This window comes from Ptychodera flava, chromosome 9, assembly GCF_041260155.1.
Source record: "Ptychodera flava strain L36383 chromosome 9, AS_Pfla_20210202, whole genome shotgun sequence".
Lineage (NCBI taxonomy): Eukaryota > Metazoa > Hemichordata > Enteropneusta > Ptychoderidae > Ptychodera > Ptychodera flava.
In genome coordinates, this window is record NC_091936.1 from 2838843 (window position 1) to 2865441 (window position 26599).

The 26599-nt window shown below is 35.7% G+C and overlaps 1 protein-coding gene across 1 annotated transcript in view; it reads right to left on the bottom strand.

Moving 5' to 3' along the window:
• Positions 1 to 26599, bottom strand: part of LOC139139755 (lysosomal cholesterol signaling protein-like) — a 37880-nt gene that overhangs the window by 11008 nt on the left and 273 nt on the right. The window contains exons 2-11 of the mRNA XM_070708651.1: positions 19264 to 20079; positions 15279 to 15444; positions 13634 to 13789; positions 13056 to 13139; positions 10189 to 10397; positions 9431 to 9524; positions 8913 to 9099; positions 5521 to 5822; positions 4723 to 4883; positions 163 to 303 (exon numbers count right to left, since the gene is read on the bottom strand). Of these exons, the coding sequence (XP_070564752.1) occupies positions 163 to 303; positions 4723 to 4883; positions 5521 to 5822; positions 8913 to 9099; positions 9431 to 9524; positions 10189 to 10397; positions 13056 to 13139; positions 13634 to 13789; positions 15279 to 15444; positions 19264 to 20045 (2282 nt within the window). The 5' untranslated portion in view covers positions 20046 to 20079. The remainder of the gene's footprint in view (positions 1 to 162; positions 304 to 4722; positions 4884 to 5520; positions 5823 to 8912; positions 9100 to 9430; positions 9525 to 10188; positions 10398 to 13055; positions 13140 to 13633; positions 13790 to 15278; positions 15445 to 19263; positions 20080 to 26599) is intronic.

Here is a 26599-nt window from a genome sequence, read left to right on the forward strand (position 1 = left end):
ATTTACCTGCTTACCACTGTTACCATTTTAAACCTAATATCAAGTAATGAAAAACTCTCTTATGATGGTACTTCCACCTTCAATGGTTCAAAATTGTGATAGACTTCACTGCAATGAATTGAACAACCTATCAGGAAGAGTTAAAATTAAAAGAAGGCGCACCTTAAATCTTGGACAAGCTCTTGTCGACATCTGTCTTTGTGGTACATTGTAAATTGTTCACATGTAAACCTGATTTCATTACTCAAGTCTCCTGACTTGGGTAGTCTCACCTGCTCCACACCATACCAGAACTTGCGCCATCTATGGCAAAACAAGGAAAACAAAGGTTACCACTTATGTCTTTGTTTACGGTAAATTGATTAGTCTAAAGAACTTTGCTTCATTTACCGGTATTTTTGTAATTCCTTTCATGGCAAGCTGAGTGTTAGTAATGCTTATTCTGCAGATTACCACAAAATGACACAAAAATTGAGTTTAAATGTTTGTGATAACTTACAGAAAATTCTCACTTCTTCCATATGTATTTTGAAATATTTTCAGGCACTAATGTTACTTATATGAACCAAAAATTTTGAGTGTATGCAATAACGTAGACCTTGTAAGAACAGATACACTGATAACCAAGATGAATCTTATATTCGCTATTGGTACAGTAATAGACTTGGTTCAAGTTGATGATTTTGTAAAATACACCATTTTATAGCATTAATGTTACTTTTCTGTGAAACTTTTTAACTGGGATGAATTTGATGTCTACGTATGCTATCTTCACCCAGTTGCCATCTTCACCCACGGCATCTGTGCATGTGTGGGGAAAATGCAATAGGGTAACTTTCAGCTGTGTGAATCTTACAATGACTCCACCCATGTTGAGATAACATTACAACATCCCAAAACAAAAATACTTTTCATTAACAGACTTGTACCAAGTCTAATGCAGTAATGATATATTCGTAAAATATTAAAGACTGAGAAATGTGCTGTATATGATGTGATAACGATAAAAAATATCATAAAGTACTCCATGCAAATATGATTGATACACACTGACAATGAGTGATTTCTGACCAAAACCTGATTCAAACAGGGAATTGGGTTTTATGCAATAGGTTCATGTACATCACCACAGATCAATGATCATACAACTGACATTTGTAATGATGAAATGAGAAACCAGGGAAAGGACACAATGGGAAACAGTACTCTCCTCAAGTATCACAAACAACATCACTGGAAATTATTGTTTTCAGAGAATACAGAAATTGCTATGAATTCAAAAAATAAAAAATTTCAGTCAAAAAGATGGGTGAACATGTACTCCACATTGTAACGTACAGGACATGTTAGAGGAGAAAGAGCATTTGATATTTTAAGTTCACTTTATGTAAAGTCATCAGTGTTTAGTGTTCACATATCCATGAGATGCCCCCAAAACATATCGATGACGTAATCTTCCTAAGAATTTATTTCCAAAGTCACCCCTGAAATTCAATGTCATTTACAAACATGGAATTTTTCATCACTGAAAATTTTTGTGAGGGCTACAATGAAACATTAGCTCTCAACATTCCATAGCTGCTGCTGCTAGGATCTCTGTTATTGAATAGCTATTTTTTTATCCAGTTTCAGAAATTAGTAAAATATTTATTGGACCAACTTTGTTTGTGAGAATGATGTAACACAGAAGACATATACGGGTTTGTGAAGTATCAAATGTACAAGGGTAGAGAGAAGGTATCTTCATTTACAACTTCACTGGGTACCGGTACAACATAAATATTCAACATAATTCTGCATATCAGTTATCAGCCCAAATCTCTTTAAAATGTGTCAGGTATCTCTCAATAGAATTGCATCAGACATCTCTCAATAGACTATTTTGCAATGACAATAGAAGAAATATCCGTGGACCAACAGGTTGAAATAACTGACAATTTTTTGTGGACAAGCAAGCTACTCGTTGATACTTTGTTGTGTTATTCAAAAAAAAGAGGAAACAAATGAAACTTATAATTGAGTATTTTCAGTCGTTCATTCAGCATAAATTACTGACTGTATGCAGTTAGCTGTGCTGCTAATTTCAAAAGTTGCAAACTGACAAAAATCCTTCAATGTTCTTTGGCATTGAAAATAAAATATGTATTAAAGCAGTTGTGATTAGAAAATGTGAAAGCATTTTCAAAGAAACCATAAGATGACAGAAGTCAATCTGTAATGGACAAATTTCTATTCAGAAAGCTGTGTATAATTGACAGCCCAGTTCAAAACAAGGAAGACTAGTGTGGAGTATGTAGTTGTACATAGAGGGGATAGAGAATAATTTAGATTGCAGGATTTATAAATTAGAGAAATATAAGAGTATAGTAAATATTACCTATCTTTGATGACAGTAAGTGAATAATCAAGATCTACTGATATCCTTACATTGTGAAGTAGGCAGAGAAAAATAGTAGACACTATAAGTTAGTGATGTGTTGTTTTTCACAAATACACATGCACAGACAGACAGACAGACAGACATATTTCCATACACAGACATACAGTGTACACATATGTACAGACACTTGTACTGTAGATGATGGAACAGAGAGACTGATAAGATCTTAGCTTCCAAACAGAAAAGACTACTGCTATGTGTTTAAAATACTGGAGATCAGTTTACTTGAAACGTATTGGATTTCAAGGTTTCTAGACTGAACACTGTACATCAGAATATTTTTATATTGGGATATTTCGTGTTTTCCTTTACTATAAAACAAACTTAGTCTGTATGCAGGGGAAAATCTACTGGTTTGTTGAAATTAGAGACATGAAATGCCTTTTTATTGCCAACAACATCATTTTTGCATAAACATGGTGAAAAGTTTATCAACTTGACTACAGTAAACAGCATACATGTCCATAGTGGTGGGGTGGGGTTAGAAGTGTCTTTTTCTCAGCACTGTTTCTTGTTGCTGTTGTTTATTTATATCAATAATTTATGACAGTGGTAGTCCTAATAAGGATTCACACTACCAACCTTGGGTGTCTTGGTCTTAGCACTGGTTTTGTAAGATTTCTTCTGTTTCTCTTTTACTGTGTCATGTCATTAAATAAACACTGGCTACGAGAAACCCCTGCTGAGAAAACAACACCCCCATACATATGAACATGTACGCTGTCCCCTGTGCCATGACTTGATAAAAGCAAGGCACCAACAGCTGCCTGATGATTTCCAAGCATTAACTTGAAAGAGCACTTTCTTCAAGGCATCCATGGTGCTGCTGTGAATTGCAACATTCCACTCAAACTCATCATAAACTTTAATAACCCTGACATATGTATCTTGCCTATCAGTCACTGGTCAGTGGAATTAGAAAGCTTAAAACAAGTAGAAGTGACTGGTCAAAGCTGACCACAAGATTTGCTTGATAATGCTAAGGTCCACTACTAGTGTTCCAGTATCGATAACTGTATGGTGATTTGCAGTTATTTGATGTGTCAATCTACAGGGGAATACTCTATCAATGAATGGTATGCCTGTCAAGTCAATACACATCTCAAATATGGAAATTAAGCTGAAATGGTAAAACCTGATCTCTGCCTTTCTGCTTTGAAATCTCTTCATGCAAACTGGATGCTGCAGTCATATGACAATACTGCAGAAAGTCAATATGATCACAAGCAGTTTTGAAAAACCTGGCATCAAGAAGGTAGCAGATGATTTGCAATGTCATCCACATGGTTTTAATGGACATGTAAACATTTTAGGTTGCAGTTGTGTAAACTAGTTTTACACTGATTTTACCAAGAAACATGTACATAGATCCGTAGCAATGCAGAATTTACATTTAATGGCAGCTATCTTTGACAATTCATGAATATTAATCATTAGGCCAGAACAAGTTTTGCATGAGGGAAATTTTCATGTTTTGTTTGTAATTGTGAAAGTTGCAAAAATATCCAAAAACCACTAAATATCCAACTTTACAGTATCACAGTTAAATGACAATCAATTTAAGAGTGACACAGGTACAAACATAAAAAGAATTCTTAGTATTTGTTACTTTAAGGACTTAATGAACATAAGCAACAGGACATAATTAGAACAAAAATTTACTTGTTTCTATGACAAACATAAATTTGTGACAGCCCTTTTACAACTCCATCCACTGCCATTATGCAATCACTACTACATGTTGCTTGAAGATGATTTGTAAACACATAAAGTACATCTTTGATAGAAGCGACTCTTTCTGAGACAGCCATTACAATAAAAGAATTTTATAGGATGCCACTGATGCTGACAATCCAACCGTTCACAGCAGACAGCAATGTGCAGTTCCTGAAGAGCAAAACTTCCTGGCATGCCACATACATATATACACAAATTACAAGTACAACAAATGATTGTGATGTAGCTTTATCAATGGATGAATGTGCCAAAACTCTAAGAAACCAATTTCTCAGCATGAAAGGATAAATAAAAGAAAGTGAAGAAAGGAAACACCAAAATTCCTTTTGTTGACATTGTTTTGGAAAAAGTTTACCTGTTACATTGATACAAAACTAGAATCTAAAATTGCTTTCAGTCCATTATATTTTGCAGCATATTATCAAATACATCAAGCAATTTGCTGAAATTGAACAACGATAGAAACAGTTTATCATCTACATCTTCACAAGATAATATGCATTTGAAATGGATGCTGTAAGTGGTAGTACTGTGAATATTCTTACCTCTTAATAAATGGCATTATTACGTATTGAGTGTCAAATCCAAAGCAAGCAAGCACAAAGAAACCCTGTCCATAGGTGAAAACACTATCAAGGAATTCCAATTCTACATAAATACCAGACCTGGCATCATTGAAGAGTCTCCATAGGCATAGAAACAAACCCTACAAAGCAAGATATCAAGATTACAATTACATGGTGTTCTTACTCTCTCCATCAGTACAAGCATTTCAATAACTTACATTTTATTACCATGCCCTGTCCGTCACATTTTAATTGATTGAGCTGAACCATGTGACTGACCACAAATACACAGAAATTTTTACAGTGCGTGACAGTGCATCACATATTGCACAAGTTCTGAGGCCCTGTTGTCTTTTGCGTGGGAAATATTTGTAAATTTTGACAGTTTTCTTGGGTTCATTGATAATATCATGGAAATAACAGACTCTGCTCTGACCAATAATGTTGATTCATAGGCTTGAGCGAGAGGAAAGCCAAAATTAACAGGCTCAGCAAGTCTTGCCTGTTAATTTTTGGCTTTCCTCTAGCCCTTGCCCATAGAGAAATGGTCAGGGCGTCGCCAATTACTTCTAAAGTTACACTTGCTAGACATTTGACCATTTTTCTCCTAACTGTGTTGAAATTCTTGTTCAGAGTATATGTTTCTCTCTTGCATTGTAACATCCTAATATTGTCAAAGTGAACTTGATTCAGCAGTTAATTTGGCTTATGAAGTGGCAGAAGGTGCAAAAAATAATTGTTTTTAATAAATGAAAGCATGAAGACATGAAAACTTACTATACACATTGAGAGTACCAGTAACAAAAGAAGCACTATATGTCTGGTGAGCTGATGTCTCTGTATTGCTGATGCCACCTCATCAACTTCAGCATTCACTTGGCCAACTTTAGCCTCGTAGTTATGCAGCATGGCTCGACATCTCTGGCGCTGTAATTCACTACAATTTGAAGTGGACCTACAGGTGTTTTCATGGATACTTTCAATGTCAACCACCAAGTTCTGGATAGCAGTATTGTTGTCATGGTCACTGCTATCACTGTTTCCTCCAGTATCATGATTCTCTTCTCTTGACTGGAAATCTGAATATACACCAATATCACAGATATTGCATGAAATAATACAAGACTGATCACCTAACATACAATGCATGCCAGAAAATGCCAAGACATTTTGACCGGTTGACCTCGCTGTTAATTTTATGCAGGAAATTACAATAACAATGCTTGGTCGAATGACGCAGTGCCTTGAGGGTGGGATCGCCAGTGGTATATGGGGAGGAGTACCTTCCCGATGGTGATAAGTGGTGCAGATTACCGTCGCCTAGGTGACTGGCGTATACGCGTGCCAAAAGACACCTATGGTTGATTTCCTGTTGACCAGTCGGATGGCAGAGTTGCAAATACCTGGACTGAACCATTTGGTTTTTTGTGGGTGTCGGTGGTACTTTGACAATAAAAGTAAAGATGCACATATATTGAGTTTATTGTCTTGTTTATGAGCGGCCAGTATTTCCAACAGCATAAATTATGTGCATTTGCCCTTGAAGAAATAAATAATTTTCGAATAAAACATCGCGAATGTAACTACATTCCTTAAGCTCGACGTACACTTAAGTGCCCCAAAGAACCATGAAATCGCCCGACTTTCGATTGAAGAGATGAGTTTTGCCAAACCGCGTATACAGAAAAAGTGGCAGATGACTTTATTTTTAGAATCATAGACAGTATAGCGAGATGTAAAAAATGTGAAACAGGCTCCCCACCTAACTATCCTAAATGTTTTTGTGTCGAGTTTGTGTTTGATTCGTTTCGAAAATGTGTTCCTACATTCTTATCCGATTGTTTGTGTTAATGAAATGTTTGTTTCGCTTTGGATATTTGTAGAGAAGTTTGGATTAGTGTGTACGGTAATGTTTTGTTTGTGTGGGGAAAGCTTATGGCGAGACGCAGCCGGACCTATGTTGTTACAAAAGTTGATAGAATCGCCCTTTGACGCTTGCGTTTCGAAACCCGAGTGTGGTTTCCATCAGTCGCAGTGTAGATTCTTTCCTTAGTTTGTGTTTGTGAAAATTATTTTAATGCATTTTAGTGGTCTTGCTTTCCGATTAGCGAGGCAAGTATATTAATTTTGGTCACGTTGTGAGTCCGTTTGGTGGTTCGGTTTGTTTGTTCTATATTTCTTTACTTCGGTAAATTTTGTTTTGACTGGTGTGTCTTTTAGATTTTTGCGGAGGTTTGTGAATTTTTAGGCAATAAGTACCACTGCGGGGTACGGATTTTATGTTTATTGGATCAAGATACTTACAAGTATCCTGGTTGATGTGCTTGTTCCCGTACATTTTGATTAATAGTTCGTTTACTTTGTTTACTGTTTGTTTGGCTTGTTGTGTATAGTACTGAGTGTTACGTAATTGCCTTACGCATACGAGTACGTAATCGTTTGTGTTGACAATAACGAAAAACCGACCCTTGTCGAAGGGTTATTTTCCCAAAATTTGTCCATAGTTTGCAAGCTGGTTTATCGCGATTCTTTTGGCACGCGACATGTTTTGTTTCCTTGTTTGAAAGGGTATCTCTAGAAGTGCGAGTTTAGAAGCTTCAGATAGCTTTAAAGGTTTTGTTTTTTTGTTGTTCGTGGAGTCCAATTTGACTTTTCTTGAATTGGTGTTGCGATTGTTTGTGTCTCACGATGTAGCGTAGTCACATTATACGACTTTATTTGTTGAAATCCTGAGGTGGTTTTATTCTGTTTGGTTTTGTTGGTGTCCGAATGAATTTTAAGGCTTTTGCCTAGTACTATTTTCGGAGTTTCATAGTTTGAGCGATGATAGGTTGTTGTTGAATTTCATGTTGTTGTCGGCTTTTCTTTGGAAATAGCTGATTTATTTCCACGGCCATGTTTTCTGTTACGTTACTGTGATTGTTTATTTTGTATTTAATGTTGTGTTTCAGTTGTTTGTTATGTGTACGATTTTTGTTATTTCTTTTAAGTGTTTGTGTGTTCTATGTCATTTTATCGTATTTTTTGGTTGTTCTCTTTTTGGAGTATTTGGTGGCCCTGAAAAGGGCTGCTTGGTATGGGTTTTTGTTAGCGCTTGGCGCGTTTGTTTTGGCGATGAGCCTAGCTTTTTTATGCTTCTTTTCGCCGATTCGATGTGCTTGGTGAGTAGGTGTTTGCCGCCTTCTTGTCACTGTGTGTGCGTACATGGACAGTCTGCATAGCCCTTGAATGTGGTCTCGATTTTGATCAAACTTACAATTTAGGAGTATATATCAAAACTGATAAATGATTTATGTGATTACTGTAGCTATAGATAGGCTACATTCAGGACGGGCAGCGACGGGCAGTAATTAGTAGGCAAAACAGGTGGTTTTCACTGTGGGCAGAACTCGGTGCAATGATACTGAACATTAATAGTAAGCCTGTCACCTTGAAGGTAATGCTGTAGGTGAAACAAGGACTTCAAACGCACGATGGTACAAACAACACCACAAGTGAAACGTACACATAGAAATACACGCGTTCCTACGTTGTGCCCACCCGGGCCACGCGATTAAAATATGACTGATACTGCTGGATAGTGTTAATTGGGTCGGTAAACAGTCAATTAATAGTTTAATTGACTACCTGGGTGATTGGCAGGTCGTGTCCAACGACGCATATGCAAAGCAGGCCAAAAGACAAAGCCCCCAAAGTTATTGACAGCTGGCCAGGGGTCACCATGAATACGTAATGAAGCTTCACTACGCAGAAACTGCGTAGTCAAGCCCTTCTTAACCGGTCAAAACCTCTTGGCATTTTCCCTCATGAATGCTTAGCCTGCAAAAATGTTTGCCTATAACATACTTTAAACACTTGTTTACAGGATGTTTTTACTCTCTATGTATTGTAATTCATATTTTTGGGTTTATACTTCCCATCAAATTACTTTAAATTAACTTACAATTTTGATTTTCAAGTTTGTTGCGAGCAAAACCTATGACAACAAAGACATTTCACTGGTAATACTAGAATTACGTATTATGAATTCACATAATTGTATTGAATATCACTTTATTTATTGTACAATAGTGAACAAAAGAAGATCTTATTCTAATGTTTGGTAGAATTGATGACAAATGTCAGACAGACAAGATTTGGAACTTCAAAAAGTACACAACTATCCTCACCTGATCCATTCTCATTTTCCTCTGGTTGAATACCCAGTGTGTTGTCAGCATCATCATCATTATCATTATCATCTGCATTAACTCGTAGATACTCATTTTTCCTGAATCTGTCATTTCTTTGCAGGATTACCAAAGAAACTGTTGTTATGACGATGTTGAGAGTCAGTATTATTGCTGACATTATCACCTATAATGAGAAATAAGATAAGCTGCCACTTCTGCAGACATGACTGAACACATATTCTGAATGTAATAAGATAATATTCATTTATAAGAATCTATCAGGGCTTGACTGACACCAAAATATATATTATTGCATTAAATAGTCCACTATATTTTGTATCGTAAACTAATATACTTGATCTAAATTTTATGCTTGGTATGCATACAAATGACACTGACTTTCTACGGTATTTTGTAAATTTTGCCTCACATACAATTCAAAGCCTGCTAGTAAAAAAATTCCCTTTTGATTTGAAATCATAATTGTCTTCTATTTGTTCAAGAGTCTTAACTACCTGTAAATTGCCATACTGAAACACTGGATCAACTTCTAGCATCTTTTCTGTAACACTAACAGCAAGTAACACACCAACTGCCAGTACTGTTACCCTGTAAAGATAAGAAAACAGAAAATTAAAAATTACAATTTCTGGAACTTCATAATTTGTATTATATGGTCAAACATGGAAAATGAGAAATTTACCAAAGAAGAAAATTTACGTTGTAGTAGTCTGTAAGATGGCATCAGATTCTCTATGCATATTCAGCAATGTATGCCCAAGATTGCAAAAGACAAGTTTTCACTCTTGCCTCTCCCTGACACATGTGGCACAAATGGTGCATGGCCAGATGCCGACGCACCTATCTTGCCGGCAATCCCCTAATGCCCATACTCAGCAAGGTATATCCTCATCTTGGTCCCCAACAATGGACAAGTTTATTGTAATGCCCCTGTAAAATTTCATGAATGTAGTTGCGCAAAAATATTGCTGTTCATATATATGGAACTTTTTTTGTTTATGAGTTGATTATTTAAAACAGCATTTTTTTCTTAACTACCATTTTCTTTTCTTTGCATGTATGGTAAGTTTTCTTTGATTTTTTGATGCAAACACAAAGGATAAACATTCTTGCTAAAAAGGCACTTTTCTCATCACAGCTACATCAAAAATGTCAAAATTTCACTAATGCCCTGTCATCATAATTCTTTTACTCTATCAGAATAGAATCACATTGTAGCTCTTTCTTTGCAAATTAATGACAGAGTACTTACCCCCATCCATACATGTAGAACCAGTATTTATGATTGAGTACATAGCACATGCTTTTACAGCGAAGGATACATAGAGCCAGTGAGATCATAGATGTCCAACATCTTGATCCAAATACACCAACTAGAAATGCTATAAACTGTATATAATGCTGCCACGGCCTGTCATCATTGCAGAATTGGTACAATACAATACCAATGCAGCTACATAACTGTGAAATTAATCCAGATTTTACATGAATTAGAAATCACTTGATGAAGTTAATGTATCCAGAATGATCTGTATTGTTTTAAAAACATTGATTCCGTTTATCTCATCAAAGAGTTGGTAATGCATTATGCACATTACCTCAGGAAAAAAATTGTAAACAGCAATGAGGATGATCCTGAACTGGTAAGTATCCTGATTAAAAATGTATGGTTATCAGATCTTTTGAAGATCATGCAATATTTTGCTATATAATCACTTCTTGACAATAAAGTTTGGCAGGAAAAATTGAAAAGTTTTCTTCATATTTGCACATATTTCTATAGACTTGGTTCAAGTCTGTGATTTGTTAATGTTAGAGTGGAGTGAACGCAATGATTTGTATTCTGCTTTCATGTTAAACGCGCGTGTGAGTGGACGCGATGAGTAGGGTGAACGCGATGAGTGGAGTGAACGCTATACAGCGGAGTTTCACCCGGAATCACAGACTTGGCTTTCTTGCATGATCTGCGTTGCTATAAATTATTCATGAGATGACGTTTTCTTTCCTCATATATTATTCATAAGATGATATCACTAAATTTTACACATTGGGAGGAGTTACCAATTGACCCAAACGAGACGTGCATAAAACTCACATGGCGTTGTTGACAAAATGTCGAGTGCGATCACACCCACAAACATCAGCACGACCTCTGTTGTATCACCGAAAACGCGTGAAAATATCTGTGTTGTTTGTGGGGCCAATGTTGCGACAATCGTCGCCGGTTATTCAAGGATGGAAAAAGACACCGTCCTTACAGTTGTAGCCTGTTTGCTTACGTGCCCAAAGCGATGGAAATCAAAAAAATGTGGGGCGACTTCGTATAAGTGATTTAGTGTTGGTGCGCAGACGAACGGAACAAATCTTTTCCCTCAATGTATCTCTCAACAAGCTTTCTTTGGTAATCTCGCATGATTAGCGATGGTCGACCGATCAGTTGTAAAACGCGGTTGATGTACGAACTTGATGCCATTATTCGCCAAGATATAAAACGTACTCGATGTCTAGCTTTGCACAGAGATGACTAAAAACTTTCTAATGCCTGCAGAGGTTTATTAGCATGCGTTCTTCTTAATGGCCAGAATAACGGCGGGGGCTGTCAATCATTTTGTATTTGCTCTACGTCACTGTGTACACAGTCCGTCTCACCGCCTGTACAAGAAGCCTTTGCAAGAAGTCCAAGTCGGTGAATCCGGCAGTAACTAAGTCACTACTGCGCAGAATCAAACGTGACGCATTCAATCGCTGGGAAAACCTGGCGTGAGCTGCCAAATTCCGGATAGGTTTGTACGAAATAGGAGAGACACAAGAGAAACTATTATAAATGATTTTCCAGAGAAACTATTATAAATGATTTTATTTATTTTAAATTCACCGACTTGAACCAAGTCTAATATTTCTATTCACTTAGTTACTTAGCACTTTCAAGTCTACTCTTACACGATTAGTGTTTTAAGTGATGAAGAGTTATATTCAACTTTACATATATCTATATCATATTTAAATATATATATTTTCTATACTTTTTTTTATGGTTTTCTTTTTTACCTATTTCTACTTACTCATAATGTATAGTTATATATTTATTTATGTAGTTGTTCTTTTATTCACTTAGTTCCTTTGTTACAATTAGGTTACTTTGCAGTCCAACTACTTTTTTGTACACTACCCTCGATATTACTTCAGTTTTATTGTTTCTTCTTCTTTTTCTTGTTTTAACATCAAATGGCTTTTGGAACGGAGTAGACTAGCATTTGCTATGTTTTGTTTCCGTTTATCCTTTATCACAGCACAACTCAGATGTACATTCATTACTGAATTGTAATATTAATATGATTAAGGGTAATAAAGATTGTTATTATTATTATTATTATTATTATTATTACTATTATTACATAAAAGTCCACAATGGCTACTGACTGTCTTTCTGACACTTTACATGCAGAACATTGTATATCACAACTGAAGAATAGCACTGTTGAAACATCTTGGATGTTGTATGGTGACATTTAACCATGAAACACTATGCATGTGTAGTGAGGACAATGCACAGTGTCTGCTATTGAGAGAGCACTGAAGCATTGATTCCTTTTTCCTGATCATGATACATGATACAATGTACAACATTGCATGTAATGGAGGTACATGTATAGAGAAATGAAACTCTGCAATAGTCAGGTTGTTTGGTTTTGCTGATGTTTATGCTTTGTCAATGTCAATGAACAGTGACAGCTACAGGTTAATATTAGTCAATCTATAACTGATACATGTATCTGGTCTGACAAAGAGCATGTCAGTTGGGTTACAAAGTTTTCAATACATTGTAAATCAAAATATTACTAATCAACCAAAGGCCATGGCCGGAACACAGTATGTACCACTCAATTCCTTTGGTTAGTTCCTTCGTAAATTACTTCCTTGTCATATGACATCATTATAGTACCATTTTAATACAGTCATGATCTGGCACAAAATGGATGCCATACCTGTCCCAATTCATCACAACAATGTAGCAAGTGGCAGAATTTATTCCATGCTACTACAAGCTGTGCTACATCTTGACAAATTATCTACACATACATCGTGTAAGGAGTATTATATGAAACATAATATACTTACCTGGGATATAACTAAGTTAACTGTCAAATTGTGTGGCATCCATCTGCATCTTCCACTGATAATAAATATTCCTAACACCCATATCTAGAAGACATCATAGACAGTGACATTTGACTTGGGTAGGCAGTACTCATCTTGCAAATAAGTTGGCAAATGTTCCGTGGACATTTCATTTAAACTTAAGGCTACCTTTATTTATTGTAACGTATTGTAACTTTATTGACTTTCACATTGTTGTTAAAATAACAAAATATTACATTTTGTAATAAATAAACAAGTTTTGTTTCATCTTCTTTTTTCTGTACCTATCTTGTGCCGGAATGTTTGTTGTGCGTGAATGAAAGTGGTGTGTAATGGCAGCCATATTGTTTGCGATGATGTGACCCCTCCTGACCCCGACTACTGATATAGCGAATTCTCACAGTCCCCTGCTTTTCGTCTTATCGAGGTTCGACTGTACATCTAAATGTCTTACAAAATTTCTTTGGCTGAGAAGAGGAAGTCCTGGACTCATTTACTTGGTAAGGTCAATTATTTTCAGTAATTATTTACAATATAGGATACCATGGTATACTTACACAACATCCAGCACCAATAATACTGATATATAAAGAAGCTTGAGCAACTAAACTTTCATATGAGCTTGGATCATGTATTGGTAGAGCTTCCATGGTAGCAGACACAAACATCAATGGAGCTGATAAAAATGTTCCTACAACCATACCAGTAGCAATCTGTTGATGAATAAAAGAAACATATTGGTTAGGAATTTGGACACTTTGTCAAATATACTAGTATTTTGTCAATTTTTAAAAGTAAATGACATACTGTACATCATTTGATTTATTTAAATACAAATTTAAATGTACTGATGTCATTACTACATCAGAATACTTTATCAACCAATGTGTGATTCAGAAAGTGTCTTTTTTGCTAATCTACTTGGCAAAATAGACATCAGTTGGGTTCCTTTCTCTGATCATTGTGAAGGTTAAAAGTGAAAGGGGAAGTAAATGTGTTGTACATACACATAATTTGATGCAACACATTTTGAAGTTTGCTTAGAACTTCCTGTAAACATGATATCTATCTAGGATGCATACACTTATAGACACTTAAAATTAAAGGATTTTCAGGGACTTTTTGAGCTCAAAAATACCATTTTCCAGATGTCATTTTCATAAGATATCATGTTTGTATATCATTTTACATGATCATTTCTGGGATATCATGGCTGATTTCATCATTTTTTGAAAATTGTGGGTGGATTATCAATTTTCCAGAACTTTCCAGAACTCAATTTCAATTTCAGTGACTTTTCCAAGACTTTCCAGGAGGCTCTAAAATTCAAGGACTTTCCAGGAATGTAGGTGCATACTGACCTTATCTGATCAAACTTTCAAACAGCAATAAGTAAGATGACAGTGCACTACCACTGCATGATATGAAAGGTACCTGTCGTATCAAACATTATCTGCTACTCTCAATATCTCTTACCAATTATTTTCATTCATTTTCTCAATCTTTTAAAACAAAATGGTGTTCTGATTCTGAAAGTATTGTCTCTTTTTAAAATGGTCAACACTGAATGCTCTGCATGAACTGTTCAGACACAGGAAAGGATCCTGCAATAGTAGTCCAAAAACAAAGCTTTTGTAAAAGAGATCATGGGTTGTCACATTACATACGGTACATGACCCAATTGACCAATATGAGTCAGTCTAAAGGTGCATGAACTTTGGAAACCATCAAAAGTATGAACAAATCAAGTTAGGGCATGAAACACTACATGATAAATTAGTACAATCAATGTACATATATATGATGAAGCCAGTGGGGTTTTTCTGAGCATACAATGTCAAATTACATGTATTTTAAGTCATGCATTCAACTGCAGTGTTCTGTACAGCTTTGCAAAGTGTTAGTATTCTAATACACAGATTTGGCATCACTCACTTCCACACATGTTGAGGTACATGGTATTTGTTTACAATGTCATTTGGTGCATAATGAAGGTTAACACTTGGAGCACAAGCATGAATGAATTCACATCTTTTTCAAATAGTTGTTATTGACCATTTCTGCCAAGGGTACAGATTATTATTGTACATGGCTACATGTATGGTTTGAATTGCAATAGTATATTAGCATGGTAAATGTTAAGATACTCTTATGATAGGGTTTGTCTATTCAGATCAATGTATTCTAAAACAGGATACTTACAAGGGCTTCACTGACATCATATAATGTTGCATAAACATAGACAGTAGGAGCCGTAGGAAATGTGCCGTATATGAAAGCATATGTACTGAGACTGTCAGTGGCATTGCTACTTCCTCCAGCATCCATTGCACTAACTATGGCTCTGGCTAGTAATGGTAGTATGATTCTGTTAAAAAGGAAACCAATGATTTACATATGTTAGGGCATATACATGTAACCTAGAAATTAAATGAGAATCAGTAATATTTCTATAATTTTTGGAATAAACTGTTACAAGTGACCTAGAGACTGATACAGCTCAGATGTGATATTGATAAACAATAAACAAGTTGAATTTATAACTAATGTGAACAACAAATATTTTATATAAGCTGACTGATAGAGAAGGTAATGTTTCAAAGACTAATTTACTGAATGTTCTGGTGAGAGTGTTCTGGTATTGACTACAAGTCAATGATATGATTTGACAACAATTTTCAGTTACAATTTCAAACAGGATATGAATGTGCTATAATACTATTAGCAGTTTTTGAACTCAAAAAATACAAAAAAAAGATTTTATCACAATTCTAACAAACATGACTTAATTTGGTCTAGCGCCTATAAACTTGTATGCTCAACTTCAAAGCTATGGGATTACCAGTTTTAGAGAAGATTAATACCAAAAATGGCAAATATTGTCACCGAAATACATGTACACATGGTATTGCATACTTCACACCAATTTGAACCAACCTGACTTATACCATTCCCAGAAGCCTGTATGCCAAATTTCAAAGCAATCAAACAAGTGGATTCAAAAAATAAAATTGCAGATTTCATCATCATTTCAACAGATCAAATTAGTTCCTCTATAGAAACCTGTATACCAAATTTCAAAGCTGTTAGACCAGTCCTTTTGAGAAACACGTTTTATGACCAAAAATGGAAAATTTAATAAATATCATTTAGTTCATCTATAGAGACCTGTATACCAAATTTCAAAGCTATCAGATGAGTAGTTTTGGAAATACACATTTTTTGACCAAAAATGGCAAAAATTGCCCAAAAAATACAAAATTACAGATTTCATCAGAAATTCAATATATATTACTTAGCTCATCTGTAGAAACCTGTAAACCAAATTTCAAAGCTATCAGACCAGTACATTTTGAGAAACACATTTTTTGACCAAAAATGGTAAAAATTGCCCCAAAAATACAAAATTGCAGATTTCATCGTAATTTCAATAAATATCATTAAGGTGATCTGTAGGAACCTGTATACCAAATTGCAAAGCTATCAGATGAGTAGTTTTGGAAATACACATCTTTTGACCAAAAATGGCAAAAATTGCCCCAAAAATACAAAATTACAGATTTCATCAGAAATTCAATATATATTACTTAGTTCATCTATAGAAATCTGTATACTAAATTTCAAAACTTTAGACCAGTACATTTTGAGAATTACATTTTTTGACCAAAATGGTAAAAATTGCCTTGAAAATGCAAATTTGCATATTTCTGCACAATTTGTACAAATCTGAAATAGATCATCCCTAGGGACATATGTACCAAATATCAAAGCTATCTGACTGGTAGTTTTGAAGGAGAAGATTTTTTAAGATTTTTTTACAAAAAACGACAAAAATTGCCTTAAAAATACAAATATGCAAATTTCACCATGATTTGAACAAATCTGACTGAAGTCACCCTAAGTAAACTGCATATCAAATTTCAAAGCAATCGGACAAGCGGTTTCAGAGAAGATTTTTTACCAAAAACACCAAAAAATGCCCCCAAAATACAAATATGCAAATTTCACCACGATTTGAACAAACTTAAGTGAGGTCACCCCAAGTGAAGTGCATATAAAATTTCAAAGCAATTGGACTTGCGGTTTCAGAGGAGAAGGCAATTGTTGACGGACGACGACGGAAAATCAACCTATTTGATAAGCTCCACGTCGCTGACAGCGGAGCTAAAAAGCAGAAAATAACATTAATATCACATACATGTAAAGGCTGAAACCCTAAGCAGGTGAGACTGAAAATTTTAATTGAAAGAGCTTGTATACTTCCATGATAGATAATTCTCAGTTACTTTTGTTGGAAGACTTTAGTCACATCAAAACAGACACAGTCTGATGGTAGGAAAAGTGACAACTTAACAACTGGGAAATATTCATTGTATATTACCAAGAATATAACAAGTCATCGTTGATGACACAGTCCCCGCTTGTCCATTTTGTTATAATCTTCGGTGTCTAAGTAGCTGTGGTCTAGGTTGCTGTGGAATGACATTGATGCAATGGGTGCATCAGGCCTGTGACTTGCATAATAAAGTAATCTGAGGAACGTTCAATAAATGACTCATCTCTGCCGGTAATGACCACTGAAGGAACTTTTGATTACATCACACATAACGATGCCCTCACTGCCTCTAGTGTCATGACGGCACATACTATACACATGGTTTGGTGGAATTTTCGAAATGCTATGGATTGGGTATGTTGTTGCAATCAGCCATCAGCCATTTCGAATCATATAATGAGCAAATTAATGTGCACAAGAATGCAGCCATAGTATTTCATCTTCGAATTCGTATCACGTTTGAACAAAATCAGTCTATCGAGGGACAGTGACCTATGTTTATGTTTCAAAGACATATACACCAAAATTGAAATCAAATGGCTGTCTATTGACCATATGGATCATAGCACAAAATTAGTAGACATGCATATGTATGCCATAGTACTTTATCTTTGTACCAAGTCTCAACAACATTGGTTAAGGAATATTTGCATATGATTAAGCCTCAAAGACATGAAAAAATCCAAAAATGACCATCGGGCAGCGATATTGGAAAAAAATTTACAATCTGGCAGCCATATTGGAACATGTCACGAAGTAAATTGACATGTATGCCATAGTGCTTGATCTTTGTGCCAAGTTTGGACAAAATGGGTGTAATGACCTTTGAATTACGCTTCAAAGATGTGCAAAATTCCAACAAAATGGCAGTTCTGCAGCCATATTGGATCCTATTGCAAGGTTAATTGATACATGCCTATGCATGCCATAGTACGTGCTTTGCCTTTGTGCCAAGTTTGAACAAAATCGGTTCAAAGATGTTTGAGTTACGGTTCAAAGACATGAAAAACTCGCAAAAAAATGGCCACCTGTCAGCCATATTGGATCATTTCACGAAATAAATTGGTGTTCATATGAAGGGCATACTGTTTTGCTTTTGTGCCAAATTTGAACCGAATCGGTTCAAGGATGTCTGAGTTATAGGCCAAAGACATGAAAAATCGCAACAAAATGGCCGCCTCACGCCCATACTGGATTTTATCGCAATATAATTTGACATGCATATGTAGGCCATAGTGTTATGCCTTTGTGCCAAGTTTGAACAGAATCGGTTCGAGGATGTTTGAGTTATGGTTCAAAGACACGAAAAATCGCAAACAAAATGGCCGCCTCACGCCCATATTGGATCGTATCGCAAACTAATTTAACATGCACATGTAGGCCATAGTGTTATGCCTTTGTGCCAAGTTTGAACAGAATCTGTTCAAGGATGTCTGAGTTATGGTCCAAAGACATGAAAAATCGCAACAAAATGGCCGCCTCGCACCCATATTGGATCATATTGCAAAATTATTTGACAAGGATATGAAAGCCATAGTGTTATGCCTTTGTGCCAAGTTTGAACAGAATCTGCTCAAGGATGTCTGAGTTATGGTCCAAAGACATGAAAAATCGCAACAAAATGGCCGCCTCGCGGCCAAATTCGATCGTATCACAAAATAAATCGACGTGCATCTGTAGGTCATAGTGCTATGCCTTTGTGCCAAGTTTGAACGAAATTGGTTCAGCAGTGTCTGAGAAACTGTTGATGACGGACGGACGGACGGACGGACGGACGCACAGACGGAACCCAATCTATAAGTCCCCGCCGGACTTCGTCCGCGGGGACTAATAACAAGACTTTGTACTTACGATTTTGCAGCTATAAGTATGGCAGGTACAAGAAGAGCAAAACTAGCAACCTGTCGGATCTTGCCAACAAGTCCAAGGCCAAGATAAAACAGAGCAGTAGCATTGTATGAGTCACTTAATACTTGTAAAATATCTTCCAGAATCAATGGTACTTTGCCATTGAAAATAAAATGAAAGATGAACCCAATGAACACGAAGGATAATATTGGGTTGAAGAGGATTCTCTTGATGACATTAGCTGTGACCTTCCGGAATCCCTCCTGGTTTCCTTCTATGGATCGACTTCTGTTGATTTCCAGGAAAACAAAGGCTATGGGATTCAGGATAAGCAGATTGATTGGTGCAAAAAGGTAGAGATAGTTGATGTACTCTGGATGTGTCTCTTCATAAAGAGCTTTGATTATCGGATATCCAAGGGCAAAATCATTGCTTTGAGTACTGAATACACTGTAAAGACCAGCAGTGCCAAGCTGCACTGGCCGGTCAAGGATGATGGTAAATATAAATACTAAAATATAGACTATTGTTTTGGCGAGGAGTATGCTTGACCAGAATACCCAATTAACCATGGAGAAGTTCAGTTCAATCATAGATTTGAAGAGTAACGCAGGTAGAGCAATGTAGGACACATAGAGACCTATGCCTTTGGATTCAGTAGGTGAAATGACACGAGTTCTGCCAATGATGTATCCAACCAATATGATGAAGAAACATTGTATAATGGCTGGATACAGATTCTCCAAGGCAACTGCTGAAGTTGATGCTGATGATGTTGATCCCATGGTGATCAGCTAACAGTGGCTAGGAGAACAGGCCCTACAGAATGGAAGAAAGTGTTAGCAGATTAGAGATTGAAAACCTCAGTGGACTCATGTTTCTCCACTGAAATGCTGCTTCTCTTGAAGCAATGGCAAAATGTGTATTAGTTGAAAGAGAAAGACATTAATGGACTTACTACAATTATAAGATATTTCATTTTTACAAACCCATGTACTGTACTCTATGGTATTTAGATCATGTCATTAAAACCTTTATACATCAATCTGACCTTATAAATATGCTAATTGTTATTTTGTAAAGGTCATTTGTATTTTAGTCAATACTGTTCTAATAACAGCAAAGGTCAAAATAGACAGAAGGTAATTTGGTTTACAACATGATTCACTGTTTTTTACGTAGTGTGTAATATGTGTTGCTGTACGTAATATGTACAGAAAGTTTGCATTAACATATCAGTAGTTACCTAATTTGCAATATTCCAAATACCCAAAAAAGTCACAGAACTCAGATCAATGGAAAGAGGAGATAGCTGAAAGCAAGCTAAAAGCAACATTCCTGTGGTTCGTTACAAGCAGAAAACTTCACAGAAGGAAGAAAGCACCGTTCTATAGAGCTGTACACACAAAATACTGATTGGTCTTAATTATGAAGGAGTCCCTCAGCCATTATGCTATAGAAATAACGGGCGACGCGCTGACCATTAACATTTATTTAGGGGCAAGGGTGAGAGGAAAGCCAAAAATTAACGGGCAAGGCTTTCCTCGAGCCCGCGCCCATAAATATACGTTAATGGTCAGAGCGGAGTCTGTTATTTCCATTATATTATCAACGAACCGGAGAAACCCGTCAAAATTTGCGAAAATTTTCGGAGCGAACGACAACTGGGCCCCAGATCTGAGCAATACGCGGCCCACTGTCACACGCGCTGTAAAATATTGGCAAATCCGGGTATATTTTCAAAAAAAATTATCTCAACTTGGCCCACAAGTGCTCCATTTTATTTTGTGATTGATTATGATTTACGTTTGAGCTGTAAAGTTACGATACTTTGAGTTGTTAATCTTATTATTCATATTCACGGGCATGTAAACAGACCATTACTGTGTATTTGTGGTCAGTCACGTGGTTCAGCTCGACCTATCAAAATGCGACAGGCAGCGCATGGTAATATGCTTGTAAATAAGACCCTAGTTGAAGGAAGATTCACATTAGGTTTGTTAATTTACATTACCGGTATATATTCATAACCAGTATATATACTGAGCAAAGTGGGGTTCATGTTAGTCAGTAATTTTGACAGAACCTGGACTGTATAGGGAGGCAACTTTTTTCATACCTTTTAGTGAAATGTCACAGTTATTATGTACATGTATAATTGGTTTTTCTAAACATACGAAACAGACATGAAAATTTATCTGTAGAACACAAAATTTGAAGCCATACAAAACAATGGTTTTGGTCTGGCGTCTGAAAGTTTTAAATGTAAAGAAGAAATCTGAATGAAATGAAAGATATTTGTTGGTGACACAAAGTATTAAAACTACTGGACTTTCACAATCTCCAGCTGTGGAAAAAGATGTCAAATTCTTTATTAATGACATCCTTCAATCATCACATACACTACTCCAGTAACACCTTATGCAAATACATGCATTGATGATCAGCAAATGACGTAAATATAACACACCTACACAGCTACCTTTAATTAGTGAACTGATACACAGCAAAATTACAAATTATTGAGAACAGTAATTTTGATGACAAGAAAGCTTTCTAACAGAAACATAATTAAGACATAATTAACTAGTTATTGATAGCATTCAGTCATCTAAAAATATGTTTTCTTTAAGGCATATTATCGGGTTGAATCATGACAGTGCATTGTTAAGAACAAAATGTCCAATTTACTGTAGGTGTTAGTACCGTACACAAGTTTGGTTGACATCGCATATATTCTGGTGATGACTCATTGGTTAAACCTGGAATTCAAATTGACCATGTTACAAACAAAACAACACGCACAAACCATAGAGAAATACCGGTATGTATATTTCAATAAGTGTTTGTTTAGACAGGTTTGTTTGTACCACCATCTCTTGGGCATATTGATTCTGTACAGTACTGACAAATTCTCTTGAGCCTTTTAGGTTGTGGTATGAAAATTTAGCACATCGTTTTCATATGCAGTTGATACTCAAGATTCCTTTACGGTATTGCTTAAAGAGTCATTATGGTATATTTGGCTGTTTCTCGTGAAAATTATGGCTGCTTCTTACCATTAGCTAGTTTATGCAATGAACAATGTGATAAAATTATTACTTGCAGTAGGTTTATGGAGGATAAATTTTTTTTTGTCTTATAAATAAGTGATCATATGCTGCGTGAATAAGAACATTTAACAGACTAAGTTTGAAATAATAAGTTTTTTGTATACCCTAACACAATGAGATGCTGGTCTGAAAAGATGTGAATTACATTACTCTAATGTGTTTTCTCACAACCTATGGAATTGAGGACTTTGGCTGTTAAGGAAATAATCTTATTAATGCAATGGCTGACAATCAACTAGATGACAAGCTACAGTACACGTCTTTGACCCAAACTTCTTCTCATTAAAAAGATTGTGTGGTTCAAATCATTTAAAAAACAAATCATGTTAATATTGTTCACTCAGTTTTCACAAAAATAAGTATACTATACACCATATCACCAGAGAACCATGATCACAAACTGTGTTGTGATAAAATAGGTACCTTAAATAAAATTAAAATTGAAGATATACTTGCACTAAACCATTCCTTGGATGGTACAAACGCTTGGATGCCTGTCAGAAATACTTGGTGTAAAATTTGAAATTTAAAATTTTACGTAAACGTTGTCTATGATATTCCTGCATAATTGTTTGGTGTGCTATGATTTCTGAGAAGTTTTAGGTATAGTCAGCATAAATTATTCACATACATCTCCAACCAGAAAAATTATGCACATTTTACTAACTGATTCTTTGCTGTGTTTTGTGGTCACTTGAAAAATAGTAAGAGTTTATGATCATAAAGCATGTGACTCCTGGACACAAAGTTTTTGATAAAAAAAAAAACAATTGTGCAATGATCAACCTTCTATGTAATTCAAAGTTTTACATCATTTGAGTGAAGGATATTTTTGTACTCTACATGCAACAATAAAATGTAATTTTCAAATTCTGGAACAGCATTGACTCGTAAGAATACTGAATTCTATTTCACTTTATGTTCCACACAGCTATCCATGGTGCCACTCTATTTGTGACTGTATCTGGGTAATCTACAACAATTACTTTACTTGACACAATGTTCAAGCTGCTTCAGAGTCATTGCAAACCATGGCGGAGGCAAACTTGAAATTACGTTTTTAGACGGTGTATAAATTATAACAATAGGTGTTGTTGATTGTTGGCTGAGATGTCCAAGAAACAGTGTTGTCATGGTTATCAGTTACTGTCTGCTAATCTTGGAACATTTAAAAATATACCTGCATATATGATTGTATGAATGATTATACTTTCAGTAAATCTGAACTTGGATTAATAAATCGGATACCGTTCTGTGTGCATTTGGGTTTAGCATTAGTGTCTTGGTATTGGCAGTGTTGGTGGATATTGTTTAAAATCTTTCACAACATTTGATGTGTTGCATTTTAATGCAACAAAATTTATATCAGGATAACACTGCTATACTGGAAAAAAAATCCTCTGCTCCCCCAAAAAGATAAAAGCTTGCATCTTACCTTTTTGTACATAATTCATGTTTGAATACATTTCACTGTGGCAAAAACATTGAAAAATACCATATTTATATGTCTAGTTCTTTCTTTGGAAGGCAACTGAGTATTGTTCATCCATTAAGTGGGTTATAAGTTTCTGGTCAAGATGAAGATTATAGGACTGGTATTACATTGCAAAAATTTTGAGGGAAATATGTTGGAAACATGGTGTTTCACCCATTGTTGCTATGTTCAGAGTAAGGAGTACTAATCCTCTTTGCTGTCATCTTGTACAACAAGAACATATATCTAATCAACCTACATGTATACCGGTACATTTTCTATAAAAATGGTGATTGACATAAAATTCAAACATGGAAGGTAAAATTCCACAGATTGATGCTTGCCTTTCTAATGAAATGCCTCCTACACATAAGGCCTTTTACAACCACTCATTGCTCCATCCATTAATGCTCTGTTTGGACTTATGAAAGGGGAAGCGTAGGTGGCAGGATGTAGAAATGTATGTTAAATTTTGTATTCATATCATCAAAAATACGGAGCAAATATTATCAGAAAAATTTAGTTTCTTGGCGGCAAGCTTGTTCATTATTTAATCAAGGTTTCTGTCATTATTAATTTTATATCAATGTTGCAATTTCATTTGTACTAATAATGACAAAATAGAGGTGAATAATATGTTTCATAGCTTCTGACATAAAAATGACAAATTATCTCTTGAAGATAGGAAACTCAGATTATTGGTGTACATTAATAAATTGGCCATACCACATTCAATTGATCTATACACCATGAAATCAGAAAGCCTTGTGGTTCAAAATAAGGTTATATACGAAATACCAGGATTTATGTCCCAGTACATTGTGCAGCAGTGGTATTGTCAGATACACATGGTGTCGAGGCCGATGCTGAAGCGTACGATGTACGAGGACATAAATCCCAGTATTTTGTGAATAACCTTACAGTGTATTTCCATACACCTTTTAAGTCAAATTTCACCAGCAAAGTTGACATTATGGCATTTTGAGGATGCCAGTCGAGCACAGCATCGCTGGATGGCAAGCAAATTGGGAACGTGTTCAGCATCGCTAAATGCACGTCACCCGCGCAGCACATTGCACATGGCAGAAATTGTAGTTCAGCAGCACAATGTTACTCAAATTCACAGGTTTCACTCCATAACGTACTGAATGTTTAGACATAAAGTTTTTGTAAAAAACATAAAATCCCTTATTTTTCCCAATGTTGGTGTACAGGTGTTGTGACGTCAAAGGTCAAATAGCATCCAATAAGACCTATATTGTACTCCTTGTCCAAGTTATTGGACTCTGCATCCTCTGTTACCACAATTTACCGTACAACGGACAAACCTCCATACGTTACAGGCACAGGTATATAATAATAATGGTATATAAAGTTAAACATGACTATATAACAATTAATGACTATGTTATTGCTGATGTACACTTTCTTTGTGGAATACTTTCAAGCTTTTAGTAACATTTCAATCTCATTTCTTCCTCATTTGTAGATTTGTAACTAACATTATACTTCTGAATCATAAACTAAAGGAACTAAAATTCTCTTGAAGCAAATTACCTTTCATGTGATAGTTATGTAAACAATGGTGACACTGTGGTTACCAAAATGTTCCCCTATATCTAGACTTTCAGAAAATGTATAATTTACAGGGATTCTGAGCTTCTAAACCACAAGAAAATTGTTAGATTAAAAAGGTCAATTGCTTGTCTTGGATTGGAACCTTAAGTTGTATCTTTTTATAACAAAAAAACTATCTTCTACACTTTTCAAATAAAAATTTATTGTACTAGACCATAGAATTTATTAACTTACAAAATTGGAATCACTGTTTGACTTTGAATATAGAAATGTATTGCATACATTTATCATCACAAAGATATGATAAATAGCAAGTGCAAATTGGTAAAATAACTTCTTTGGTACAATTTGCTCCATATAGCACTCGCCTAGTGGTTCATTGCTATTTTGGAACCCTATCCCTGGACCAAATCTCATTTTATGTAGCCATACCTACCCATAGACGCCTGGAGTGTTCAGTGCAGCTGCAGTGTGTAGACAGACAGTCAACACCATGTGGTGACGAGTTACCTAAAAGATGACAATTGACGACTCCACGCGCCTGTGTACATGGGATATGAGTGCAAGCTTAGACCCTTGCGAGAGTTTACTTAGGGGTGCATACATGTGTCGGTTATCTCTTAGAAAAAAAAGCAAACAGTCTCTAACAAAAATTTGATAGGCTATTTTATATGCCACGGTCCCTTTACAGTGCATATGCAAAGCGCGGGTCCGGTGCTGCCTGGGGCTATCGTTCAGAAATTTTACCACAGCATATTTCTACGATTGTTTTAATGTTTCGTTCATAATCAAGTGACATGTAAATGGATTATATACAAAAGCTAAAGTCAATCTGAGAATGAATCTGAAAGATTCGTGCTCACTGTATGTCAAATGACAATTGTGATATGTTCAAAGTGTAAACATGGTCACGTTGTTACGTTTTGAGATCACGTATCGTGGCACTCACAGTCCAGATGGCAGATAATGCACAGTGCATGTAAATGCGATTGCAACTATCATCACGTGTATTACGATCACGGCACTGGTGCCTGAATTTAATGTTTACATTACGGCACCGAAGACTAAAAATTAAGAAAATGAAATATTCAGATGAAACATTAAAAACAAAAGACAAAGATGTTCCTAGTATATCGAAACATGGAGATGGAGGTAGCTACTTTCAGTCACGAGC